The sequence below is a fragment of the Lolium perenne genome, chromosome 5, assembly GCF_019359855.2.
Source record: "Lolium perenne isolate Kyuss_39 chromosome 5, Kyuss_2.0, whole genome shotgun sequence".
NCBI lineage: Eukaryota > Viridiplantae > Streptophyta > Magnoliopsida > Poales > Poaceae > Lolium > Lolium perenne.
In genome coordinates this window covers 16,891,752-16,913,991 of record NC_067248.2, presented here as the reverse complement: position 1 = coordinate 16,913,991, position 22,240 = coordinate 16,891,752, and the positions used below count along the sequence as shown (strand labels likewise).

At 43.7% G+C, this 22,240-nt stretch overlaps 1 protein-coding gene and 1 pseudogene across 2 annotated transcripts; one reads left to right on the top strand and one right to left on the bottom strand.

Annotated features, from left to right (window-relative positions):
* Positions 1 to 972: 972 nt before the first annotated feature.
* LOC127298879 (putative disease resistance protein RGA1) lies at positions 973 to 6,897 on the bottom strand. 2 transcript variants are annotated; one of them, XM_051328740.2, is made up of 4 exons: positions 6,705 to 6,897; positions 6,427 to 6,587; positions 1,775 to 5,254; positions 973 to 1,629 (listed from the first exon to the last, which is right to left on the bottom strand). In XM_051328740.2, the coding sequence occupies exon 3, from the start codon at positions 5,218 to 5,220 to the stop codon at positions 1,792 to 1,794; it is 3,429 nt and encodes a 1,142-aa protein (XP_051184700.1). In that variant the 5' UTR covers positions 5,221 to 5,254; positions 6,427 to 6,587; positions 6,705 to 6,897; the 3' UTR covers positions 973 to 1,629; positions 1,775 to 1,791. The 2 variants fall into 2 exon arrangements, with proteins under 2 accessions (XP_051184700.1, XP_051184702.1); XM_051328742.2 differs by having other exon boundaries at positions 6,427 to 6,580.
* A 3,533-nt stretch (positions 6,898 to 10,430) lies between these two features.
* The window catches only part of LOC127303206 (BTB/POZ and MATH domain-containing protein 2-like), a 50,177-nt pseudogene continuing 38,367 nt past the window's right edge, over positions 10,431 to 22,240 (top strand).

Genomic DNA, 22,240 nt, shown 5'->3' with positions numbered 1-22,240 from the left:
TTTGCGAGATCTATTTGGTCTGTCATCCAAGTAGCGTCTACCTTGTATCCTCCCACTAGTGTGACCAATGTCTTTGGTAATTGGCTTTATGGTATAGATTCAAGGTTCAAGTTGCTTCTTAGGGTGGGGGCGCTAGCAGTAATCTGGGCGCTTTGGCTGAGTAGAAATGACAAGATTTTTAACGACATTAACTCCTCTTTGTTGCAGGTTATCTACAGATGTACGGGGATTCTTCGTTCGTGGTTGCCTCTTCAGCGTATGGAGAACCGAGACCTATTTACGGAGGTCTGTACACGATTGGAGGCTACGGCGAGGGATACTTTTTCCCTACATGGGTGGCAGCATAGTCTACGGACTGAAGCCCCACCCCCATCATAGGCGTTTTACGTTTCATCGTTCCGATATGTATTTCGCATAATTTCTAGTTTTACATCTTTTTATTCTAGACTTGACTATCATAAACGGCTGTGTGCATCCTGGTTATGCAGAGGCTGGATGTAATTGCTTCCCAAAAGTAATAAAGCATCCTTTATCAAAAAAAAAAACACACTAAGGTCATGATTATTGAAATTCGTGTGAAGAAACTTATCCGGTCGGCGCCGCCGTGCATTGCCAGGCCGGCTCCTGCTCCCCCACCGCACCTCTCCTCTGTCGCCGTCCCCTACAGCCCCAGCTCCAATCCAGTCTACCCGCGTGCTCAGCTCGACAGCCACCGCGGCCGCGCTGGCACCCTGCTGGAGGACGTCCTCGGCTCTACAGATGACCTATCTGTTCCCTATCTGATCCCTTATTTCTGAACCAAAATGTGTCAAACTGAAATTACACCTCGGATTTTAGTGACGTGGAACCGCTTATAGCCTGGTGTACGAATCTATGATCTATAATACTTGCTCTAAGGACAGGCAAGTGAGAATCTTGACATAACCATTTTTAATTCCACTCCTACAGAACAATACCATTGACTTGTTGGTTGCTTACCTTTGTTGTGTGCTACAAACTGCTTACTGACAGTTTTTCCTCTGTTGTTGTCGTCCTTGTGCGGCGCCTTCCTTCACATATGTTATGCTGCATATTCAAAATTGATCCAAACATTGGGAGACTTCCACACAAAATTAAAACAGACTTGCAGGAAGGTAACATACGAAAAGTACTCCCTGCAAGAGGATGTTCTGATTGAATAACAATACAATTTGATTGAGGAATACATACGGCATGAAAAGTACAAATCACCAAATAAAAACTGCTAGACTTGCAAGGATAAAATATGAAAATTCCACCCAACAGGATATTATGGTTAAATGGCAGTACAATTTGATTGACCAATACATATGAAGTAGGTAATTCACTTATTTGACATAGTATATAGAATTTCCATGTGAAGCTCGTTCAGTGGCAACTCGCAAGCTGCACTAAATTAATTTGAAACAGGTGACCATCTTCAGAACGGGGAGCTGATGGTTATCCACAAAACTATGAAGAATTATAGAGAGTTCCTTTTCTTCCAGTAAGAGGAGAATATGCCTTGTAGTTTATTGGGTTCAGGGATCAGGAAACTGCCATCTCTTCCAGTACGTCTTCAGGTTATCGTTTTACATAAAGAAGAAAGCAATCAACGTATGGATCAATAAACTGCACCGAACAAAAAATTTCTTCAGTAAAAAAAAGACATGAGATCTACATAGACTGTGACCAGCGCACCGTACATCAGAAGAGTGCAAGGAAGTAGAAACAAAATCTCAATAACAGAAATAAAAATCTTTGTAAGCCTACGTACCTTGGGGAAAGAGTGGCTCAACTCTCCAGTTGGGATGGAGCGATTCTGGGTATGTTCCCCATCTTAAGACAAAATATAACATCCAGGTGCTCTATTTTCGCAACGGCCTCTTCGCCACCAATTGACTCAAGGTTTGGACAACTAATAATAGTTAATCTCTTCAGTGATTGGAGATTACTCTGCCAAACGTAACCTGGAATGGACCTTATACTCTGACAATCATGAATATGCAGTGAAACGAGGGACGCTAAGTTATGCAAGCAGCTGGGAAACACTATGGAGATATCCCCACAATCGCAGAAGGAGAGTTCCTGGAGGGATGCTGGTAACACCAATCCCCTCTGCCAGTTCACACGGGGGCACCAGTGAACTTTAAACTTCTCGAGAGAATGAAAACTCCTGAATTCACTGGGCAGAGACAGTAGCTCAGGGCATCGTGAAATAGTAATTTCCTCAACAGCAGGTAGATCTGCAGTTAGGAAGCCATCAAGGGTTGGCAGTTCTACACAACCGTCGATAGTGATGTAAACAAGAGATTGGAATGCTCCAATGCCACTAGTTCTAATTGATCTAAGATGTGTGCAATTTAAAATACGCAACACCCCTAGAGCTGGAACACTCAGTGTGATGGTGTCACAGTTGCTGGAGAATTGAAAGTCGGTGAGCGAGCAGCAGTCGATGTTGTGTGCAAGATTCCCAGAATTGAACACCTTGAGGTGCCTGAGGTAGGGCTCCACAAAATGCTGGGAGCACATATTTGGACAATCAACCACCTCCAATTCTTCAAGGCATGCACTGCCAGTTGCTACTGATACTAAACTCGCGCAACCATCAATTTTTATTTTCCTGATGGTTGATACTGAAGCTGGATCCAGAAAATCGTGGAGGCTTACTATATTTCCGCATCCGGAAATGGTTAAGTCTCTCAAGGAGGACAAAGTACCAACGATGGCATCATTGCTCTCAATTGTCTCATTTACATTTATGTTCTGTGAGACCCTGGAAAATGTCCGAGCTGAGTTCTTGAGCCTGTCACAATTTTCAAAGCTCAACCTTGCTAACCTGGGGAAATTCTGTGGCTGGAACCAGCTTGGAAGAGAGACACCTGGATAACCTGAAATAAGCAGATCTACTAGACTGGTAGAAGGTTGCAGGACTTCAAACACCTCTGTCCCACTGTGATTCGGAATCGAGGTCCTTGAGGAAGACCAATCCAGCTGGAGTCTGTAGAGATATTTCTTATTCTTCAGTTTGGCTTCTGCTGCCTCCTCCTTGCTTATAGCACCAAGGTTATATATTCTCAGATCACGAAGCTGGTTCATGTTCTTTATCACTCTAATACCTGGTCCACGCCCATAAGCTGCATCAAGATCTAGATGACTCATTGGATATTGAATCCCTATTGATTCAAATCTCTGCAAATGGATCAACTTATTGAAGTCATTGGGAAAACTATTTATGTTGCACTTCTCAGCATATACTCTCTGCAGGTTATGGAGGCAACAGAATTCTGAAGGAATGCTGCTCAAAGGACATGTTCTGGTGATCTCAAGGTACCGAAGATGCTTTAGGTTGCCAACACTATCTGGTAACTTATTTATGGAGGCACAAAGAAGCACACGCATACGCTTAAGTTCACCAAACCATCTGTCAATTACAAAATCTACACTATCCTTCTTCACATAGAACTTGCAAAGTATGGTACGAAGCATTGTGTGCTTACATAGGCTCAACAAGTGGGAAATGTCGAAGTCTTTGTTAGGGAGTACATACAGATGACGTATATTCTGAGGAACATTATCAAAGTCACCCACACTTTTTATGATGAAGCAGTCATGAACTGAAACTAGTTGTGCCATGTCATGTAGCAAGTCATGCATTACATGCGAACCAGCGACTTTTTGGAAGAACGACCGGTTGAAAAGGTCTTGAAAGTATTGAGAGGCAATATCTATAAGTGGGGTGCCACCTTGAGGTTCCACAAAGCCTTCTGCTACCCAGATTTCAGCCAAACGATCCTTTTCGAATTTGTGATCTTTCGGGTACACGGCACAGAATGAGAAGCATCTTTTCAAATGGAATGGCAAATACATGTAGCTCAACCGAAGTGCCGGCAAAATATCAGTCTCGTTTTGTTTCAACTCCCAGAGTTCACTCTCTAGTATATTTTTCCAGTGTGATGTATCAAGGTTCATTCTTAGCAGTCGTCCAAGAGTTATGGCAGCCAAAGGAGAACCCTTCAACTTAGGAAGTATGCTTCTACCAATCCGCTCTAAATCAGGACTACTGTTAGAAGCCTTAGCCCCAAAAGCGCAGAGTTCGAAGAAATCCCAAAGTACACCATCTGTCAAACCATCTAACAGGAACGGCTCCATTGTGCGCACTCCATCAGCAACTTCTGGAGATCTTGTGGTAACAAGCATCATACTTCCATGTACCACATTTCTGAAAGGTGCACAAAACTTCTCCCAGCGCTGCCCATTTTCCTTCAAGGCATCATCCCACACGTCATCAACTACAATCAAGAACCTCTTATTGCTCAAATTCTCAGAAAGAGCACGCTGAAGGGAATCTAAATGATCAACATTTGCCTGTTTTCCGGATGATGATTGTATGACATCATTTGTTAATCTCTTTACATCAAAGTCATCTGCACAAATCCAAATTACCAAATCAAAGTAAGACTTCACTTGTCGATGATTGCATATATGTTGGGCCAAAGTTGTCTTTCCAATGCCTCCCATTCCTACTATTGGCAAAACAGGAATAGCTTGTGCTCTTGATTCATTACTAACTTGGTTGCTTGTTGATTCATTGAGTGTGCTACTTGCTCTCTTGCGTTTTTGGCGTCCCCCTTTGTTATTTTGAGGTACACCGAGCAATCCCATCACCTGCTTCAGATCCCTGTCACGACCAAACATTTCTTTAGTCGTTGAAGAGATAGTATCTGGCCTGACTGATTTGTCGAACCCTGGTGCCACTTCATGCAACCCGGAAATGTGACTGAACTTACTAGAAATGTCATCCAGCCTCTCTTGGATATCATTCACTTCGTTGAAGCTTCCTTGAATTGTGGTTTTATAGAAGTCAGCAAAAGCAGAGTGAGTTGCGTTGCCCTGTCCTGCCACATTCAGCTCGTGCCATCTGAACTCATCAAGAATGTCATCAGCATCATAGACAGCATCTTTGAGTATAGGAAGGAGCTCAGCCACACAGTTTGTGTGACTCCTCCACTCTGCTCGGTCAATAAGGCCATACATTGCAGGAAGAGTATTCCTGAGACGTTGTAAGCTTCTTTGCAAATGCGACACTTCATCTTGAATATTTTTCTCCTGCGTTGCAGAGAACCGGGAGCGCAGAGATGAAATAGCAGATGCAGTCCACTGAAAAAAGTTGACGAATTCATTGATGCCACTAATTAACCCAATGGCCCTTGATATGCTCATAGCGAATGGAGTGCAAAGATTGACTTCTTCCCTCCTGTGGACAAACAATGGATTCATTCAGGAATCTACAAGCATTTACTTTGTTCGTAGTAATAGAACAAAAGGTATAACAATAAGACAAGCCAGAAGTTGTGGTAACTGTCTGCTCCAAATATATTCAATAAATCTAATAATTCCTTTGATACAAATAAGTTTTACAAGTACTGAAACAACTGATGTGATTGTTTTCGTGCAGACCAAAAGGTAAGTAATATTGAAAATATTCGAAATCTCCAAAGATAACAAGCTAGCTACAGATCGACCCAGGCAAGTGCGGAAGACGACTCGATATCTTGGCGCTTGGAACCTTCTGGGGAATTCTCCGCCAAATCCTTCTATTGTAGACTGTCGCAGGGTGCGGCGGTCACGCATTTTAGGGAGGTTTGGCGGACGCGGGTGCCTCCTAGGATAAGAGTGTTCCTGTGGCAACTCCTATGGGGAAAACTGCCTTGCTCGTTGCAGGTGGCCAAACGGAAAGGGCCGTCCAACGGGCTTTGCTCCTTATGTGGCGAGCCTGAGGACTGTGATCATATTTTCTTCAAATGCTCTTTGGCTCGGTTTATGTGGGCGGAAGTTAGGGGATTTCCTCGCTATTTCTCATGGTTTATCCGGGGCGTATAGGAGGGTTGTTTGGTTCTCCTTCGCGGCGTTAGCTTAGGCGCTATGGAATATCCGTAATAAGCTAACTATGGAAGGTGTTCTTATTGGCAAACCGGCTGACGCCTTGTATAAAATGATCATATATATGCAGCAATGGAGGATGCTGGTGAAGTGGAAGGATAGAGGGCTCGTGGACGCGGCGATGGAGACCCTGCAGAGGCTTCATGCGGAGCTGGCGGCGTCGACGGTGCACTGACACCGCCTTGTATCTGGGTTGCAGTGTGTGTTTTTAGTGCTGGACTATCTCTATTTGCTGCTGTTCTCTCATGTGTGGACTGTGTCTTGGTCAGGGGACCTGTTAGTCTTTGTTTGTGTGTTTGAGCGGTGGCTCGATGGTGTCGGATTTGGGAGCGGTGGCTCAGTTTGTATCATGACTTTGTTGGTGTCGTTGCTTTATTAATTTAAAGCAGGGCTAAGGCCTTAAGTTTAAAAAAAGGAGATGGAAGCACGGCAGGAGGAGATGGGGTCGTACCCTACGGGAATCCTGCCGCGGAACCTGGATTTTACCTTGGCTAGTAGCAGCAACTCGGAGCTCGCTCGGTTACCGGAGCCAGAGCCACCAGCATGGCCGTTCGACAAGCCCAGAGCAGCGCAGGCCGAGCGCACCGACAGGCGACAAGGCAACAATGAAGAGTGGATTTTATTCCTCCGCGTCGTCGATCTGAACGCTGAAAAGATCAACTATTACTGCCACGACCAGGATCGTGCCGGCGCAGGCCAATAAGAAGCAGCGCGCGCCGGCGACGGCGGCGGCGGCGGCATCGACATGGACGGGTGAGGCGTACCTAGCGCCCTAGCGGCATGATCTGCCTTGGAGGACGGCTGTCCGGCCGGAAGACCGCGGAGTAGCTGGGCTGTGGCGGCGGCGTGAACCCAGCACCTGGCCCGGCGACGAGAAGGGAGGAGGACGCCGGCGACGAGTGCCCGGGGATCAGGACGGATGCAGTCAACGGCGGCTCTTTTTAGCTTCTAGATGGGCTTCTTAGGCCCACTTCTTTTGGGCTTCTGCTTATACATAAGCTGGCTTATAGGAAATGGTGGGGAGAAACTGCGGTGGGAAGAAGCTCCTAGAAACCGGTTCATCCTATTCTTTTGGGCTTATGAAGATTTAGCTTATTTGATATGTTGAGTTGTGAAATGACTGTAACGCCCCCAAATTAGAAATGTACCCTAAATAAGTGATGATTATATGTGTAGTTTTAGTGCAATAAAAATGAGCTAGAATTAGTCACACCCATATTTTGGTGTAAAATGGTTAGATGAGCTTGTAATTTTGGAAAACATGAATAATGTCCTAAAATTGTAAATACATCGAAACTATTATTTTAGCCATTAGACGCAACAACATGGTTAATGATTATCCACTACCAGAGTGCCGGAGTGGTACTTCTGAATACATGTATGCGATACTGACTTTTTTAATATTCATCTCATATGCACTAGGTCTTCCTTCTGATGGGCGGTTGCTGCCATTACTTGATCTGAGAGGTCGTCCTCCTCGTGGGGAGGCTGCCGCCTGCTGCAGATAGAGCCACACCTGGCCGGAAAAGGAGATTAGGAGGGCAGAGTACCGTGGGCGCCTCCGGCGCTGTTAGGCCTCGCTCGTTCCCTAACTATCGCGAAGAGACAAGAACGGCGGCTGTGGTGGAATAGCAGCGGGCCAATCACTATTCTGCTTCTTGTTTCGTGTTCACATGACCGAAACGTTATCAAGTGGAGTGGCAATATCCTGTAAATAGAACTGAAACGGGGTGGCAAACTAACATACCGGTTCGGGATTTTGGCTCAGAAGCTCGGGAAGCTGGTCGGATGCAGATTCTGAAATTACACGCGATGGTAGCTTCGCGGTGAAATTAAGCGGGCCGGCGGCCGAAGACTTCTTTTGGGCTTCAGCTGTGTGCAACCTAGAAGCCCGGTTAGAAGCTAAAAAGAAGTGACCCTTATAGGCTGTACACAGCTCAAGCCAAGTCTACGGCCGGTCGACCTGTTTATTTCCAAGCAGTTTCCCCAGCTTCTGCGTCGATGAAGTCCTGATCCCCGGGCATTTTGAATGGCCCCCGCATTTCTGTTATAATTACGTGAGACTGCCACTCACGGAGGAAAAATTAACGCGTTTCGTAGACCGCAGTTATTTATTGCACCACTGACGCAGACGCAGTGAGAAGAAACTTCCTACGTGTGGTAGGTCGGTTTTCAGGCCTAGTTGCAGCCTACAGCAGCGTCTCTATTGTTTGGTTGCAGCCAAAATTCGCTTCTGATTACCTCTTCCCTTCGGTGGTGAGGTTACCAGTAACCAACCGCATAAGTAAAAACACAAGCAAGAATACCTATCAACGGCTCCCCGGCCGTGGCTAGCAATAACGAGTGCTGGATGGACTAAGTCAGGTTGTGATCGGCTGTCGATGAAACGGCCAGTGACGGCTCTAGTGGAGTGGAATGTAACATCAGGTGGAGCTCGATGGTGAAGGACCTCGCAGGCTACGAGTCAGTGAGGAAGTCGAGAGCTCCGGTTGGGGTTCGCGGAGAGTTGTGCTACAAACAACGGCCAGATGTGGTGTAGGTGAAGGACGCCGTACCGGTGTCACGCGTGCACGTCGACGGCAACATGGGTGTGGAAGCCCGTCGGGATGCCTATGTCCATGGGATCTTTCCTGTCGCCCTCCATGATGAGGCGGGTGCCGTACGTCGCCCATCCCGGCGCACGGGAGCACGAAGTTGGTGCCACACATGTCATCGGCGGAAGTCCCACGTGATGCGAGGTTGGGCATGGACGCATTCGACACCACGGCAGAGAAGCAGCATCGTGAGGTCGGACAGACCGCCGATGGATAGCATGATACATACGGATAGAGGGCCAGAGACACTCGCAACGTGCGAGCGACGAGGTTGTGGTAGAACTCCGGCCGACGGTAGGTCGTACACGTAGATGAGCCCGGCCTTACACGTTGTTGTATTGTGATCCAAATTCATTCTAAAGGGATGCTAACTTCTAACGAGCGGAGCGAGGCCCCCTGTAGGCTTGGAGCTTTGTGGATATGATTTTTGCATTAACTTATTTTCTAACAGTCAAAGTGCAATATACGTTACTAAAGATCAAATGTTTCATCAGAGGACAAGGCACATTGATATCAAGTACCATTATGTTCGCGACATTGTTGCATAAGGTGAACTGAAGGTATGTAAGATAATTACTCATGATAATCCTGCTGATATGATGACAAAGCCAGTTCATGTTTCCAAGTTTAAACTTTGCTCGAGATTGGTTGTTATAATTGTTTAGTCCAAGTGGTTGTTGACGCCGGCAAGTGTTTTCTTTGTTTATTCATGAGATTGTTGAAGTTCATGAACAAAATAGAATTTTTCTCAAAGTGGAGTTTGTTGTATTATGATCCAAATTCATTCTAAAAGAAGACTAACATTTGATGAGCGGAGCGAGGCCGGTCACCCGTAAGGTTGGGCCGAGGCGTATGCTATGAAACGTAGCTAGCATCAACATTTAGACAATGCCAGCCCTGTATCAGGAGGCTTCCATTCATTTGGTTTCACAATGTATTGTTTCTTTGCCCGTATAATCTCCAGTTCATTGACCGGTCTCTTTCCTTTGACATCCATTTCCTCGCAGCCTTCCTTGCCTTCACTGATGTTGGTTAAAGTTCTCAAAGAATTTTCAAGGACTTCAGCTGATGATTTCATCCCACACTAATTTCCATCTCCGTGAATTATGTTGTTTCGCAGATGCTAAGCTCTCCACCAAATTAACATAACTTTCGCCCTCATACTAGAACTGAGATGCTCAGTACAGGGAGAGCCCATTCCTTGCCTGATTTAGTCAACTCCTCCTCCTTTGGTAGATCCCATATCCCTCTTAGACTTGATCGAAGCGCACAACCTTTGTGCATTGCATAGTAGCGTGATAACCATCCGCCTCTTCAATTCCACATATTGTACACATAGGGTTAGTTATCATGTTTCTTCTGCATCTCTTATGTTGTACAGCCAAGCCGTTTATTACTAGTCTACAATTGAATATTCTGACTTTCTTTTACCGCGTCGGTAAAACGTGGCGCCATCATCGCACGGACCAACGCAACTGAACTGCCGATCGTAATCGTAGTCACACGTGGAGACAGCGTGGCGGCAGGTCGTAAGCGATAGGAATAGACGACGACAGAGCATTAGCATATGCGTTAGTTTGACCAGGCTGGCTGGTATTGTAGTTTGCCGTGTGGGTCTCGACGCCTCCAACTACCTAGAATATGCCAATCTTCCTACCTGCCAGCCTTGACCCTCTATCTATCTATACATAATCGGGCATGTATAGCTAGCCAACAACATCAGGATCAGGATCACCCATCACCAGTCCGTCTGAGAGACCGAGAGAAGTAGCTGACGTCAAGGCAGCCGGCATTTACCTAATAGCCATGTCTTCCACGACGAGAGGGCCCGACATCGCCGGCGCCATCTGGCTGGGCGAGCTCTCCGCCGCGCTGCGTGGCTAGAAGCGCCAGGCCATGGCGCCGACAGTGAGCAACAACGAGCACAAACAGCAGCAAATGAGAATGGCCGCCGTCCACGGGAAGAAGGCAGCCGCAGCTGCGGGGAAGCCCGGTGTCGACCGGAAGGAGACTATATATAACCAGTGGTGGCCGGATGTTGGACGCGACGGTGTACATGCTGTTCGACCGCTTCGCACCCAGCTAGTCCACCAGCCCCTGCTTGCTGCTCCTGCACATACATGTACTAAATAAAGAAAATAGAGATTCATGGTGGGTCGTGGTGCCACCAACAATTTCTTACGTATATTTCTACATGTTCAGATGCGTTGGTCAGACAATGACATGTACAGATCTGTAAAAATGTGGTATCGTTAGTCAAATTGTCATACGAAATGAGGACTGTACTTCTAATTCTTGGGTTTATTTATTGCAATTGGATAGAATTTTGTGTATCGCGCAACATCGAATTATAACTTCTATATCGTCATTCTTCCATTAGTGAAATTCCTCATAACCTAAAATACACCGAATCAAAACAATCCGATCGCAACACACCATCATAGTTGCTATTCCCTACGTTTCATCATTCTTTTCTCAAAATCGATGTATCTATGCATAAAATCTATCTAGGTGTACTACTATATATTAAAGCTGAACCAAATGGAGGCATCACAACGTTGAGTTACTATTAATGCACATCTACAATGACTAAGTATAAATAGTACTTGATAGTGAATAGTGTGCAATATTTTATTCCATTGATTTTAAAGTAACTTTTTATACACATCTACAACTTCAGTAGTAATTTCTCGATGATAATTAACCAATCGTAATTCTTTGGCGGTGCATATTTTTCCAGCTTAAGTAGTAAGCAATAGTTTTTCAATAAGTTTTACAGTAGTTTTCGGTATAAATCACCAGGCAGTAATTTATCGATGACAATTACCCAACTGTAAATCTTTGGTGGTGCATACTTCTTCGACGATAATTTCACAAATGTATTTTTCCTATATTTCATGAACCTTAATATTTTTGACACAAATCTTCAACCGCAGTCGTTATTCTTCGATGATAATCATCCAAATGTGATTACTGAATGGTGAGGTTATTCTTTAGTAGTAATTTAACACTCCAACTATAAGTACCTTCTTTTGTAGTATTTTCAAGATTCTTCTGCCATAACTTTAAGAAACATACTCAATTATTCATCACCTCTTTTATTCAAGAAAAATACTACCATCTTCTTCGAGTAATTCTTTGATAGTATTTTTTATGGCAACCGTTAGTTTTTGCGGTAGTTCTTCTAGGGTAAAAGTTTCAATGGTACACGAACGTACGATTGAGTTACTATTCATGCACATCTACAGGGACTAAGTATTAAAGCTGAACCGAATGAAGGCACCACCGCAGTTGAGTTACTATTCATGCACATCTACAGTGACTAAGTATAAAACAATACTTGATAGTGAATAGTGTGCAGTAATTTATTCCATTCATTTTTACAGTAAGTTTTTTTTACACATCTACAGCTTCTCGATGATAATTATCCAACTATAATTCTTTGGTGGTGCATACTTCTTCAACGATAATTTCAAAACTGCCTTTTTCCTATATTTCACGAACCTTAATATTTTTGACACAAATCTTCAACCGCAATCGTTATTCTTCGATGATAATAATACAACTATGATTATTGAATGGTGAGATCAATCTTTAGTAGTAATTTTACACTCTAACACTCCAACTATCAATACCTTCCTTCGTAGTATTTTCGGGATTCTTCTGCCAGTGACTAAGTATGAACAATAATTGATAGTGAATAGTGTGCAGTATCTTATTCCATTGATTTTTACAGTAATTTTTTTTACACATCTACAACTTCAGTAGTAATTTCTTGACGATAATTAACCAATCGTAATTCTTTGGTGGTGCATAATTTTCCGGCGTAAGTAGTGAGTAATAGTTTTTTTTCAATAGTAGTTTTCGGTATAAATCATCAATAATTTCTCGATGATAATTACCCAACTATAAATCTTTGGTGGTGCATACTTCTTCACCGATAATTTCACAACTGTCTTTTTCCTATATTTGATGAACCTTAATATTTTTGACACAAAAATCTTCAACCGCAGTCATTATTCTTAGATGATAATTATTCAAATGTGATTACTGCATGGTGAGGTCAATCTTTAGTAGTAATTTTACACTCTAACACTCCAACTATAAATACCTTTTGTAGTATTTTCAAGATTCTTCTGCCATAACTTTAAGAAACATACTAAACTATTCATCACCTCTTTTATTCAAGAAAAATACTACCATCTTCTTAGAGTAATTCTTTGATAGTAATTTTATGGCAATCGTTAGTTTTTACGGTAGTTCTTCTAGGGTAAAAGTTTCAACGGTACACGACCGTAAGATTGAGTTAGTATTCACGCACATCTATGGTGTGTAAGTATTAAAGTTGAACCAAATGAAAGCACCATAATGGTTGAGTTACTATTCATGCACATCTACAGTGACTAAGTATAAACAGTACTTGATAGTGAATAGTGTGTAGTAATTTATTTCATTGATTTTTTACATTAATTTTTTTACACATCTACAGCTTCAGTAGTAATTTCTCGATGATAGTTACCCAATCGTAATTCCTTGGCGGTGCATATTTTTCCAGCGTAAGTAGTGAGTAATAGTTTTTTCCAATAATTTTATAGTAGTTTTCAGTATAAATCATCACCAGCAGTAATTTCTTGATGCTAATTATGCAACTATAATTCTTTGGTGGTGCATACTTCTTCAATGATAATTTCACAACTGTCTTTTTTCCTATATTGCACGAACCTAAATATTTTTGACACAAATCTTCAACCGCAATGGTTATTCTTCGATGATAATTATCCAGCTGTGATTACTGAATGGTGAGGTCATTCTTTAGTAGTAATTTTACACTCTAACACTCCAACTATAAATACCTTTTTTGTACTACTCTTTTTGTAGTATTTTCGGGATTCTTCTACCATAATTGTTAGAAACATACTCAATTATTCATCACCTTTTTTATTCAAGGAAAATACTACGATCTCCTTCGAGTAATTCTTTGATAGTATTTTTTTATTGCAACCATTAGTTTTTACAGTAGTTCTTCTACGGTAAAAATTTCAACGGTACATCAAAAGTACGTAATTTTTCTACTGTAATTATTTGGTAGTGGTTTTCCAATAGTGATTGTCGGGGTTCTCCTACAATAACTTCGGGGGAACAACTACTCGACTATTCACGTCGTCTTTTATTCGAGAAAATACTACTATATTTTTCTATTGATCGCGTGCATCAATATCATCCAACGGGAATACTACTACCTTCTTCCGCAACACCATTAAAGGCTTCATTATTCATCACAAAAAATACTTTATTATTCGTCGTCTCTTTTATAAATTATACATACAATGTCTTTTTTATTAACCACGTCATGCCTTGTTTTATTAATTGCCTTATGGTCATCCTACGTATATAATCAACTATTTGTCGCCTATTTTATTTATCACCTCACCATCACCCTACCTCCACTATCTGTATCATCTTTTATTCGAAAAAATATTACCATGTCCTATTATTGATGGTTTCATGTCTTCTTTTATTTATCTAAACTAGATGTATACACCAAGAAATCAACACCACAGGTGCGGCGTGTCACCGCACCAAGCCTTCCTATTATATCTAAATTCTCAACATGAAACCGAGAGAGTAGCTACTCCCTCCGATCCATATTGGTTGCCATTAATATAGATGTATCTAGACATATTTTAGTTCTAGGTACATCCATACTAGTGACAAGTAATACTACCTCCATTCCAAGGCTTAAGGCCTATATTTTGTTTAGAATGTTAAACTATGTCAAGTTTGACCAATTTTTTATCAAAAATTATTAACATGCAAAATACAAAATTAACATTATTAGATAGATAATAAATATATTTTCATATGATATCTACAAAATATCATATTTGTTGATAGATTATTCAGAAAATTTGGTCAAACTTTACTTACTTTGACTTTTCTAAAAAATATAAGCCTTAGGTCTTGGGATGGAGGTAGTATGAATAAGAGGAAGTATTAATTAGTACGGTTTTGCTATGTCTCTGTCAACTGAGATTTTTTTAAGTCTAAGTCAATTACAAAAAAGTGCTTGAGTTGCACTTTTCTGTTAAAAAAAGTGCAATTGCACTTTTCTGCCAGAAATGTGCAACTGAACCGAGTTGCACTTTTTTTAAACTGCAGTTGCACTTTTCTGGGTTGACTGAGACTTAAGAAAATCTCAGTCAACTTAGACATAGACACACCCTAATTAGTATAGGAGTATCAGCAAAAAGCATTTATCATTCACCTAAACTTGATGACATTTTCTCTAGAAAGAGGCACTGTTAAGTTACAGATAAAGCGTCACGTTCTGTTAAGTTTCTCCCACGTTTCTACTAAACCAACTGGACAAGTTCTTTTGAGCTGAGCGTAGCCTTGGTTTGCCACCATATCGTGTGTTTTTTTCGAGGCGGCGATGAACTGAATGCAAGCATCTTTGAGGCCGATGCAGTTATGTTGATCGGTTAAACCCAGAGTGGTTATGACGGACCTGGTGTCAATCCCCTTGCAGAGGATGCTTTCGCACACCGACTTGAGCATTTGTACAGCATACCGATCCGCGGCCGCCAGCAGGGACGGAGCCAGGAATACAAGACAAAGGGTGCTAAATGTACAGCACATAAGTTGGAGGGGGTCATATAGCTAAAATTTACTAAATTTAGGGGCAAATCTACAAATTTTAAGGGTTGTTTCAGGAAAAAAAATCATAGGGGGGCCATGGCGTGGTTTAACCATGTGTTTGGTTGCGCACAATTTAGCATCTCTAAAAAATACTCGGCCTTTGGTTGCATGCAAATGAAAGATTTCTCAACTCTAATCTATCGCACTAGTTCGCTAGTAACGGTAGCCTTCAGGTATGTCTTGTTCGTGCCATCGGCAGAAGAGTAGTTCCACGGCAGCAGCGAGTGACGATTAGGTCGACCGGGAAGTGGTTGCATCGACGTTGTGGAGTTGTTGCTCCGCTTTGCAACTGCCCGACCAAATCCAAGGCAAGCAATGCCGCAGAAAATTATCAAGAGCACAAAAGGCAGCAGATGGATCAAGCGACCTGATTTTCATTGTTGTTGCATGCATCTTCTATGACTGAATCACTAGTAGGAAAAGGGCCTATAATCCCAGTTCGTTAGGGCCTTTAGTTCCAGTTTTACAACCGAGACTAAACATTCGGGATTAATGCCTCAACCCTTTAATCCCGGTTCAAATGTACACCGGGATCAAAGACCCCGCCACGTGGTGAGGCCAGGGGTTCGTGGTGGTGGAGGACCTTTGGTCCCGGTTCGTCATACGAACCGGGATTAGATGGTCTCTGTCGCGGCAGAGAAAATGGCCGTTACTCTACCGCGGCAGAGGTTCAGTGTGGAGCAGCATTTCTCTGCCGCGGCCAGTTTCTCTGGCCCGGCAGAGTTTCAGAGTTTTATACTATTCATTCAATTCTGCAATGCATACATCATTCAAGAAACCTCAAACATAGCCATGTATATATAGATATCGTCATGAAATACAGTACAAGTAATACATATTTACAATATATAAAGCCAGGACCAGAAGGTATCATATCTATTCATATCCCTAAGTCATAGCATTATGAACTCCCGATGGTATTCTCCAGTTCGAGCTATGACCTCGGTAAGAAACAATCCTGCAAGTTCCTCTTGAAATGCTCGTATGTGATCCTCCGTTATGAGAGAGTCCCACAGGCGTTCCATCTAAATTAAAAAAATGCCTCAATATATATGAATGGAACTCAATACAATTGATGGTAATAAAAGAAGATTGTGAAATATTGTTCTCGTACACGAATGGCTTGTATAGCCACCTCCGATTCCCTATGACAGTGCCGCGGCGGCGCCGGTGCGGGCGACCTCCTCGCTCTGCTTCTTCCACCGGGCCACCCGGATGTTCTCGTGGTCGTCCCCGCCGGCCAAGTTCAACTTCGGCCACCACCCGACATCGTGGAGGCACTGCTTCTTCTCCGTAAGAAGGAGCCTGCTAGAGGAATCCGGCTACGCTGCCGGAGACCGCGTCATGATCAAGTGCGTCGTTGCCGTCGTGAAGGACCCTTCACAGATTCCTCCAGCTACATACCTGCCGCCGTCGGACATTACAGCGCACCTTCAGAGTCTGCTGGAGACCAAGGAGCACGCCGACGTGACTTTCAAGGTTGGAGGGGAGGAATTCCCTGCAGTGGCGGACCGAGGACAAAAACTGACCTGGGGCCATATGTATAGGAAGCCATGAACATACCAGCTTGTATAATCCACTAATATGTCAATATAATATATAGAATGCATAGAGTATTTTCTCATAAAAAATTCATTCAAATATCCAATAGTAGCACAACACATAATACGACAGCAACTTTGTTTCTCAAAAGTTCATCACTAAAGTGAACAATCTTTATAGATAAAAATGTTCAGATATCCCAGTGCACTTCATAATCTTCCATATAGTTGTTGTTACCTGTTAAGAGAAACCACATGATTAGCCAAAAAACCAATGGAAGTGGTAAACATACAACAAAGGTTTAAGATATGAAATCATTACACTGTATTCCTCCCTCGACGATTTTTCATCTTATGGAAACGATCAACGATCACTTCATTTGTAATTGTATCCAACAATGCCTTTTCCACGAAGCAAATGAGACTATGACTCATACAATCATCGCCGATTTTGTTACGAAGTGCATTCTTCACAATCTTCATAGCTGAGAAACATCTCTCAACGGTGGCAGTCGCAACCGGAAGTGTTAGTGCAAGCTTCAGAAGACGAAATACCAAAGGATAGGAGAGTGATTGGGTTCGTAGCATAGAAAACAAAAAATTTCCTACCGCAAAGACGAATAAATCCAAGATCTAATCTATGGAACACCCAAGATCTAATCTACAAGATCGAAGCAACGAGATGGAGATGAGACTAACCCTCGAAGATTCCAAAGCCTACGAGATTAATCTCGTTGTTGGTGTAGACGATCATCCCCGGTGCTGCAATCCGGCAGCACTTCCGTACTCGATCGCGCGTACGGTGTCGATGAAGCTCCTTCCTCTCCCGTTCCAGCGGGCAGCGGAGGTGTGGTAGATCTCCTCCAAATTCCAGCAGCACGACGGTGTGGTGGTGGTAGTGGAGGAAGAAAAGCTGCAGGGCTTCGCCTAAGCCGGAGCAGCGTATGGTGGAGGGAGAGGCGGCCAGAGGAGGAGGTAATGATGGCGGGTGGTGGCCGGCCACCCCCTCCCCTCTTTATATAGGGGGCCAGCCGGCCAGGGTGGCCCCCTTCCCATCTAGGGTTAGGGGGGGCGGCGGCCAAAGGGGGGGAGAGGGCTTTCCCCTCCCCCAAGTTGATCCCCCCAGGGAAACCCTAGGGGGTTGGCCGGCCTGGGCCTTGGGGGGCAAGTGCCCCTGGCCCATTAGGCCAGGGAGCATCCCCTCGGCCCATGCTAGGCCTCCTAGGTCGTGGGCCCCATGGTGGACCCCTCCGGAACCTTCTAGAACCTTCCAGTCAACCACCGGAAAAATCCCGAACATTTCCGAAACCCAGAAATCAACTTTCCTTATATGAATCTTATTCTCCGGACTATTCCGGACCTCCTCGTGACATCCTGGATCACATCCGAGACTCCGAACAAACTTCATCTCCATACCATATTCAAATCTACTTATGCGACATCGAACCTTAAGCGCGTCACCCTACGGTTCGCGAACTATGCAGACATGGTCGAGACTCCTCTCCGAGCAATAACCAATAGCGGGATCTGGAGATCCATAATGGCTCCCACATATTCAACGATGACTTAGTGATCGATTGAACAATTTACATATGATGTCAATTCCCTTTGTCACACGATATTTTACTTATCCGAGGTTTGATCATCGGTATCTCCATACCTTGTTCAACCTCGTTACTGACAAGTACTCTTTACTCGTACCGTGGTATGTCATCTCTTATGATCAAATCATATGCTTGCAAGCTAATTAGACGATCTTCCACCGAGAGGGCCCAGAGTATATCTATCCGTCATCAGGATGAACAAATCCCACTATTGATCCATATGCCTCAACTCACACTTTCCAAATACTTAATCCCATCTTTATAACCACCCATTTACGCAATGGCGTTTGATGTATGATACGTCTCCAACGTATCCATAATTTCTGACGTTCCATGCTTGTTTTATGACAATACTTACATGTTTTGCTTGCACTTTATAATGATTTTATGCGTTTTCCGGAACTAACCTATTAACAAGATGCCACAGTGTCAGTTCCTGTTTTCTGCTGTTTTTGGTTCCAGAAAGGCTGTTCGGGCAATATTTTCGGAATTGGACGAAATCAACGCCAAACATCCTACTTTTCCCGGAAGCATCCAGAACACCGAAGGAGAGTCGGAGGAGAGCCAGGGGGCCACCACACGGGTGGGCCGCGCGGGCCACACCCTGGCCGCGCCCCCCTATGGGGAGGCCACCCTGTCGACCCTCCTGCGCCGCCTCTTCGCCTATATAAGCCCTTTCGACCTAAAAACTCGATACCAATTGACGAAACTCCAGAAAGACTCCAGGGGCGCCGCCGCCATCGCGAAACTCCAATTCGGGGGACGTGTCTCGTTACGGCACCTGCCGGGACGGGGAAGTGCCCCCGGAAGCCATCTCCATCGACGACACCGCCTCCATCATGCTCTGTGAGTAGTTCCCCCATGGACTACGGGTTCTAGAAGTAGCTAGTTGGTACTCTCCGTCCCATGTACTTCAATACAATGATCTCATGAGCTGCCTTACATGATTGAGATCCATCTGATGTAATCGGTGTTGTGTTTGTTGGGATCCGATGGATGATACATTATGATTAGTCTATCTATAAAGTTTGTGAAGTTATTGTTGCTGCAATCTTGTTATGCTTAACTAGCAAGGTGGCCCTCGCAAATGCGAGGGCGTCGTTATAATATTTATATTACTTTGCTATTTTGAGTAATGAATTACTTTGCTATTACTTAGTAATAAATTACTTTGCTATTCTACTCAGCAAAGTAATAAGTTATTTTTGAGAGGAATGATTTTCTGAGTGGAATAGCAAAGTAATCATGATACAATTAATTGAACATAACTTATCATTTATTGATAGGAAAGAGAACTAACAAATGAGAATTTTGTATTGTTTTGTGTGGCATTTTCTTCGCTTCATCTCCTATAAGCATTTGAAATACATGACACGCTTCAAAAACATGGTATATTATAAATATGAACGCATACTCCAACTCCCGATTGGTGCATTGTTTTTTATATGATTTTTTCGTAAAATAAAAGAAATGAACACAAATGTAATTACAAAATAACCTTAGCTTAATTGTATAGATTTATTTATATTAATAGTGAATTTATATACATATTGTTAAATTTTTAGAAAATATGCAAACCCTCCGTGTCAAAACCCTTCATTGACAAATCGGAATGTCTCGGGCCCGAGTTGAGACCAGCCTACAGGAATGACTCTCTATTGTCATTTTGTTATATAGTGGCACCAACTCTTCGGTACATGAAGTTGCAACCTTTGGCAAAATATCTTTACAAAAATAGTTTTGAAACATCGGTATCCCTTTACATGTTTTGCAATCAAATTTAAAATTTGTTTTCTTGTGATAATATTTTGTATACTTATAGGTATGATCAGTAATCAGTATACTCGACTTCATATAGATATTCACTACTTTATACTTGATGTTGTACCTTATATTTTGCACCATGTTCAAGCTAGCTAGCTAGCTGCGGCCTGCTGGCGTACGTTCATATAGTCGCATATGCTTATGCATGCTGTGCATGTTCCCCGGTCTAATAACAGCCCATCACCCACAAACGAAAATATTAATTACTTCTCCTTTATTACTCCCTCCGTCTCGATTTAACAGGCACGCACGTGGTTTATGACAAACTTTAACCATTGATTTGGTCAATAAAATTAAATTTTATGTCTACAAAATCTATATCATTAGATTCGTATGCTAAAAAAATTTCCAATGATATAATTTTTGTGCCATGTCGATCAATTTTTTGAGGTAAAGTGACTCGCCGTTTTCGTAGCATGCCAACAAAAGTAAATACATAATTATATGTGCCGGTATCTACCTGGTGATGGTAGCGCTCCGTATTAATCCTGCTAGTTGTGCTTAAATCTTTAAGCTAACACCTCAATACCTCCGAGGCATAGGCTAGAATTGTGAAAAAAAACAGTGAAAATGTGAAATATCCCTTGGCACAAAACAAATTTTAAAACTTCATGCACAGCCTGGAATTACCATTCACAGTATCCCAGTACTCCATTTATAAATGTAAGCAAGTATAGGCTAGCTGCAGGCACCGTAGATCCGCAACTCACTTGACTGTGCACGGACTCAGCGGCCCGACGATCATCCCGGAAGTGAACGGCACCGTCCTATTGTCGAAACACAGAGGTGCGTCATCGCAGCGTACCACCTTCCTCAAGTTGGCCGCTTCTGCGCCTTTCACCTGCTGGAACGTCAGTCTGCACACCGTGTCCACCCGACCGAACCAAATCACGTCGACGGACTCCCCTGGCGACATTGCTTCCCATGTGTGGCGCTATGGCCGCCAAGAAGCGCTCAGCGAGCGCCACCTGGAAGATGGGCAGTAGCACTGCCTCGGCAACGACCATGCCGCCATAGTACACGGCGGCAACGATTGTGTTAAACCGGACGTTAACCTTCGTTGAGGTTGCGGACGGCCAGTGTGACACTGAGATCAATGGAGTGGACTCATGTGCTGCGGGAGACCAACGTGATAGTAATGGAGGCGATGGCCAAGCTCCGAATACATAATATAGTGGTCACTTTTATGACGACGACGGTTAGCCCAACACCGAGCCAGATACCTGGGTGAGGAGGAAACCAAAACCCTGTGCGAGGCGGTTCCTCCAGGAAAAAACAACCGCTCCAGGGAAAAGTGATCTAGGCGGCGCTCATCTCCTCCCGACCGGCCAAGTCGCCGGTCCCTGCCTCCTCCGTCGGCCGCTCAGGCGATGGGAGGGGGTGGGGACTCCGGAGTGACTGCTCTGGCCTCTAGCCCGGGTTGCCTAGTATTTTTTTCTTGAGGCGTTCCTTCTATGGAGGAGACTGCGCCGCGTCGAAATAATTTGCATCTACTCTTCCTCCATCTCGACGTCGCTCCAACCGGTGGCGTCAGGGGGCAGATGGCCTGGTCGTCTCGCTGGTCTCCGGATCCGGTGATATTTGTTGTCGGTGGTCGGTGTTCGATACTTTCGCGGGTGGTAGTCGCGTCAACTACTGCAGTTGTGTGTGGTGTCTTGCACTTGTGCACGTGGATGATGGCATGCGGCGGCATTTCTCTTCTACGACTATGTCAAGTGAAGATGACGTCGTTGGAATTTTGTGACCAGGGGGAAGATCTCCGCCGATGTGCCACAAAGTCTTGGGTTCGTCGCTTGCGATAGTTCAGTTCATCGGCTCAAAAAGCATAGGTGAATGCGATGGTGCTCTCCCAGATCTAGCTGTGGCGGTTATTCGCCTCTTTTTCTGGCGCTAATATAGTGGCAGTGGAGGAAGATGGACGATGTTTCGGCAAGGCACATGTTTCTCCAAGGATGAATTTGTAGTTTTACTTTTTGTGAGTTTTCTTATGCAAAATTACTTGACACACATGTTTATCTTGTGTGGTGACTATATGTGT

Excerpts from the sequence above, each read along its gene's own strand:
- LOC127298879 (XM_051328740.2), bottom strand. The coding sequence starts at position 5,220 with ATGAGCATATCAAGGGCCATTGGGTTAATTAGTGGCATCAATGAATTC.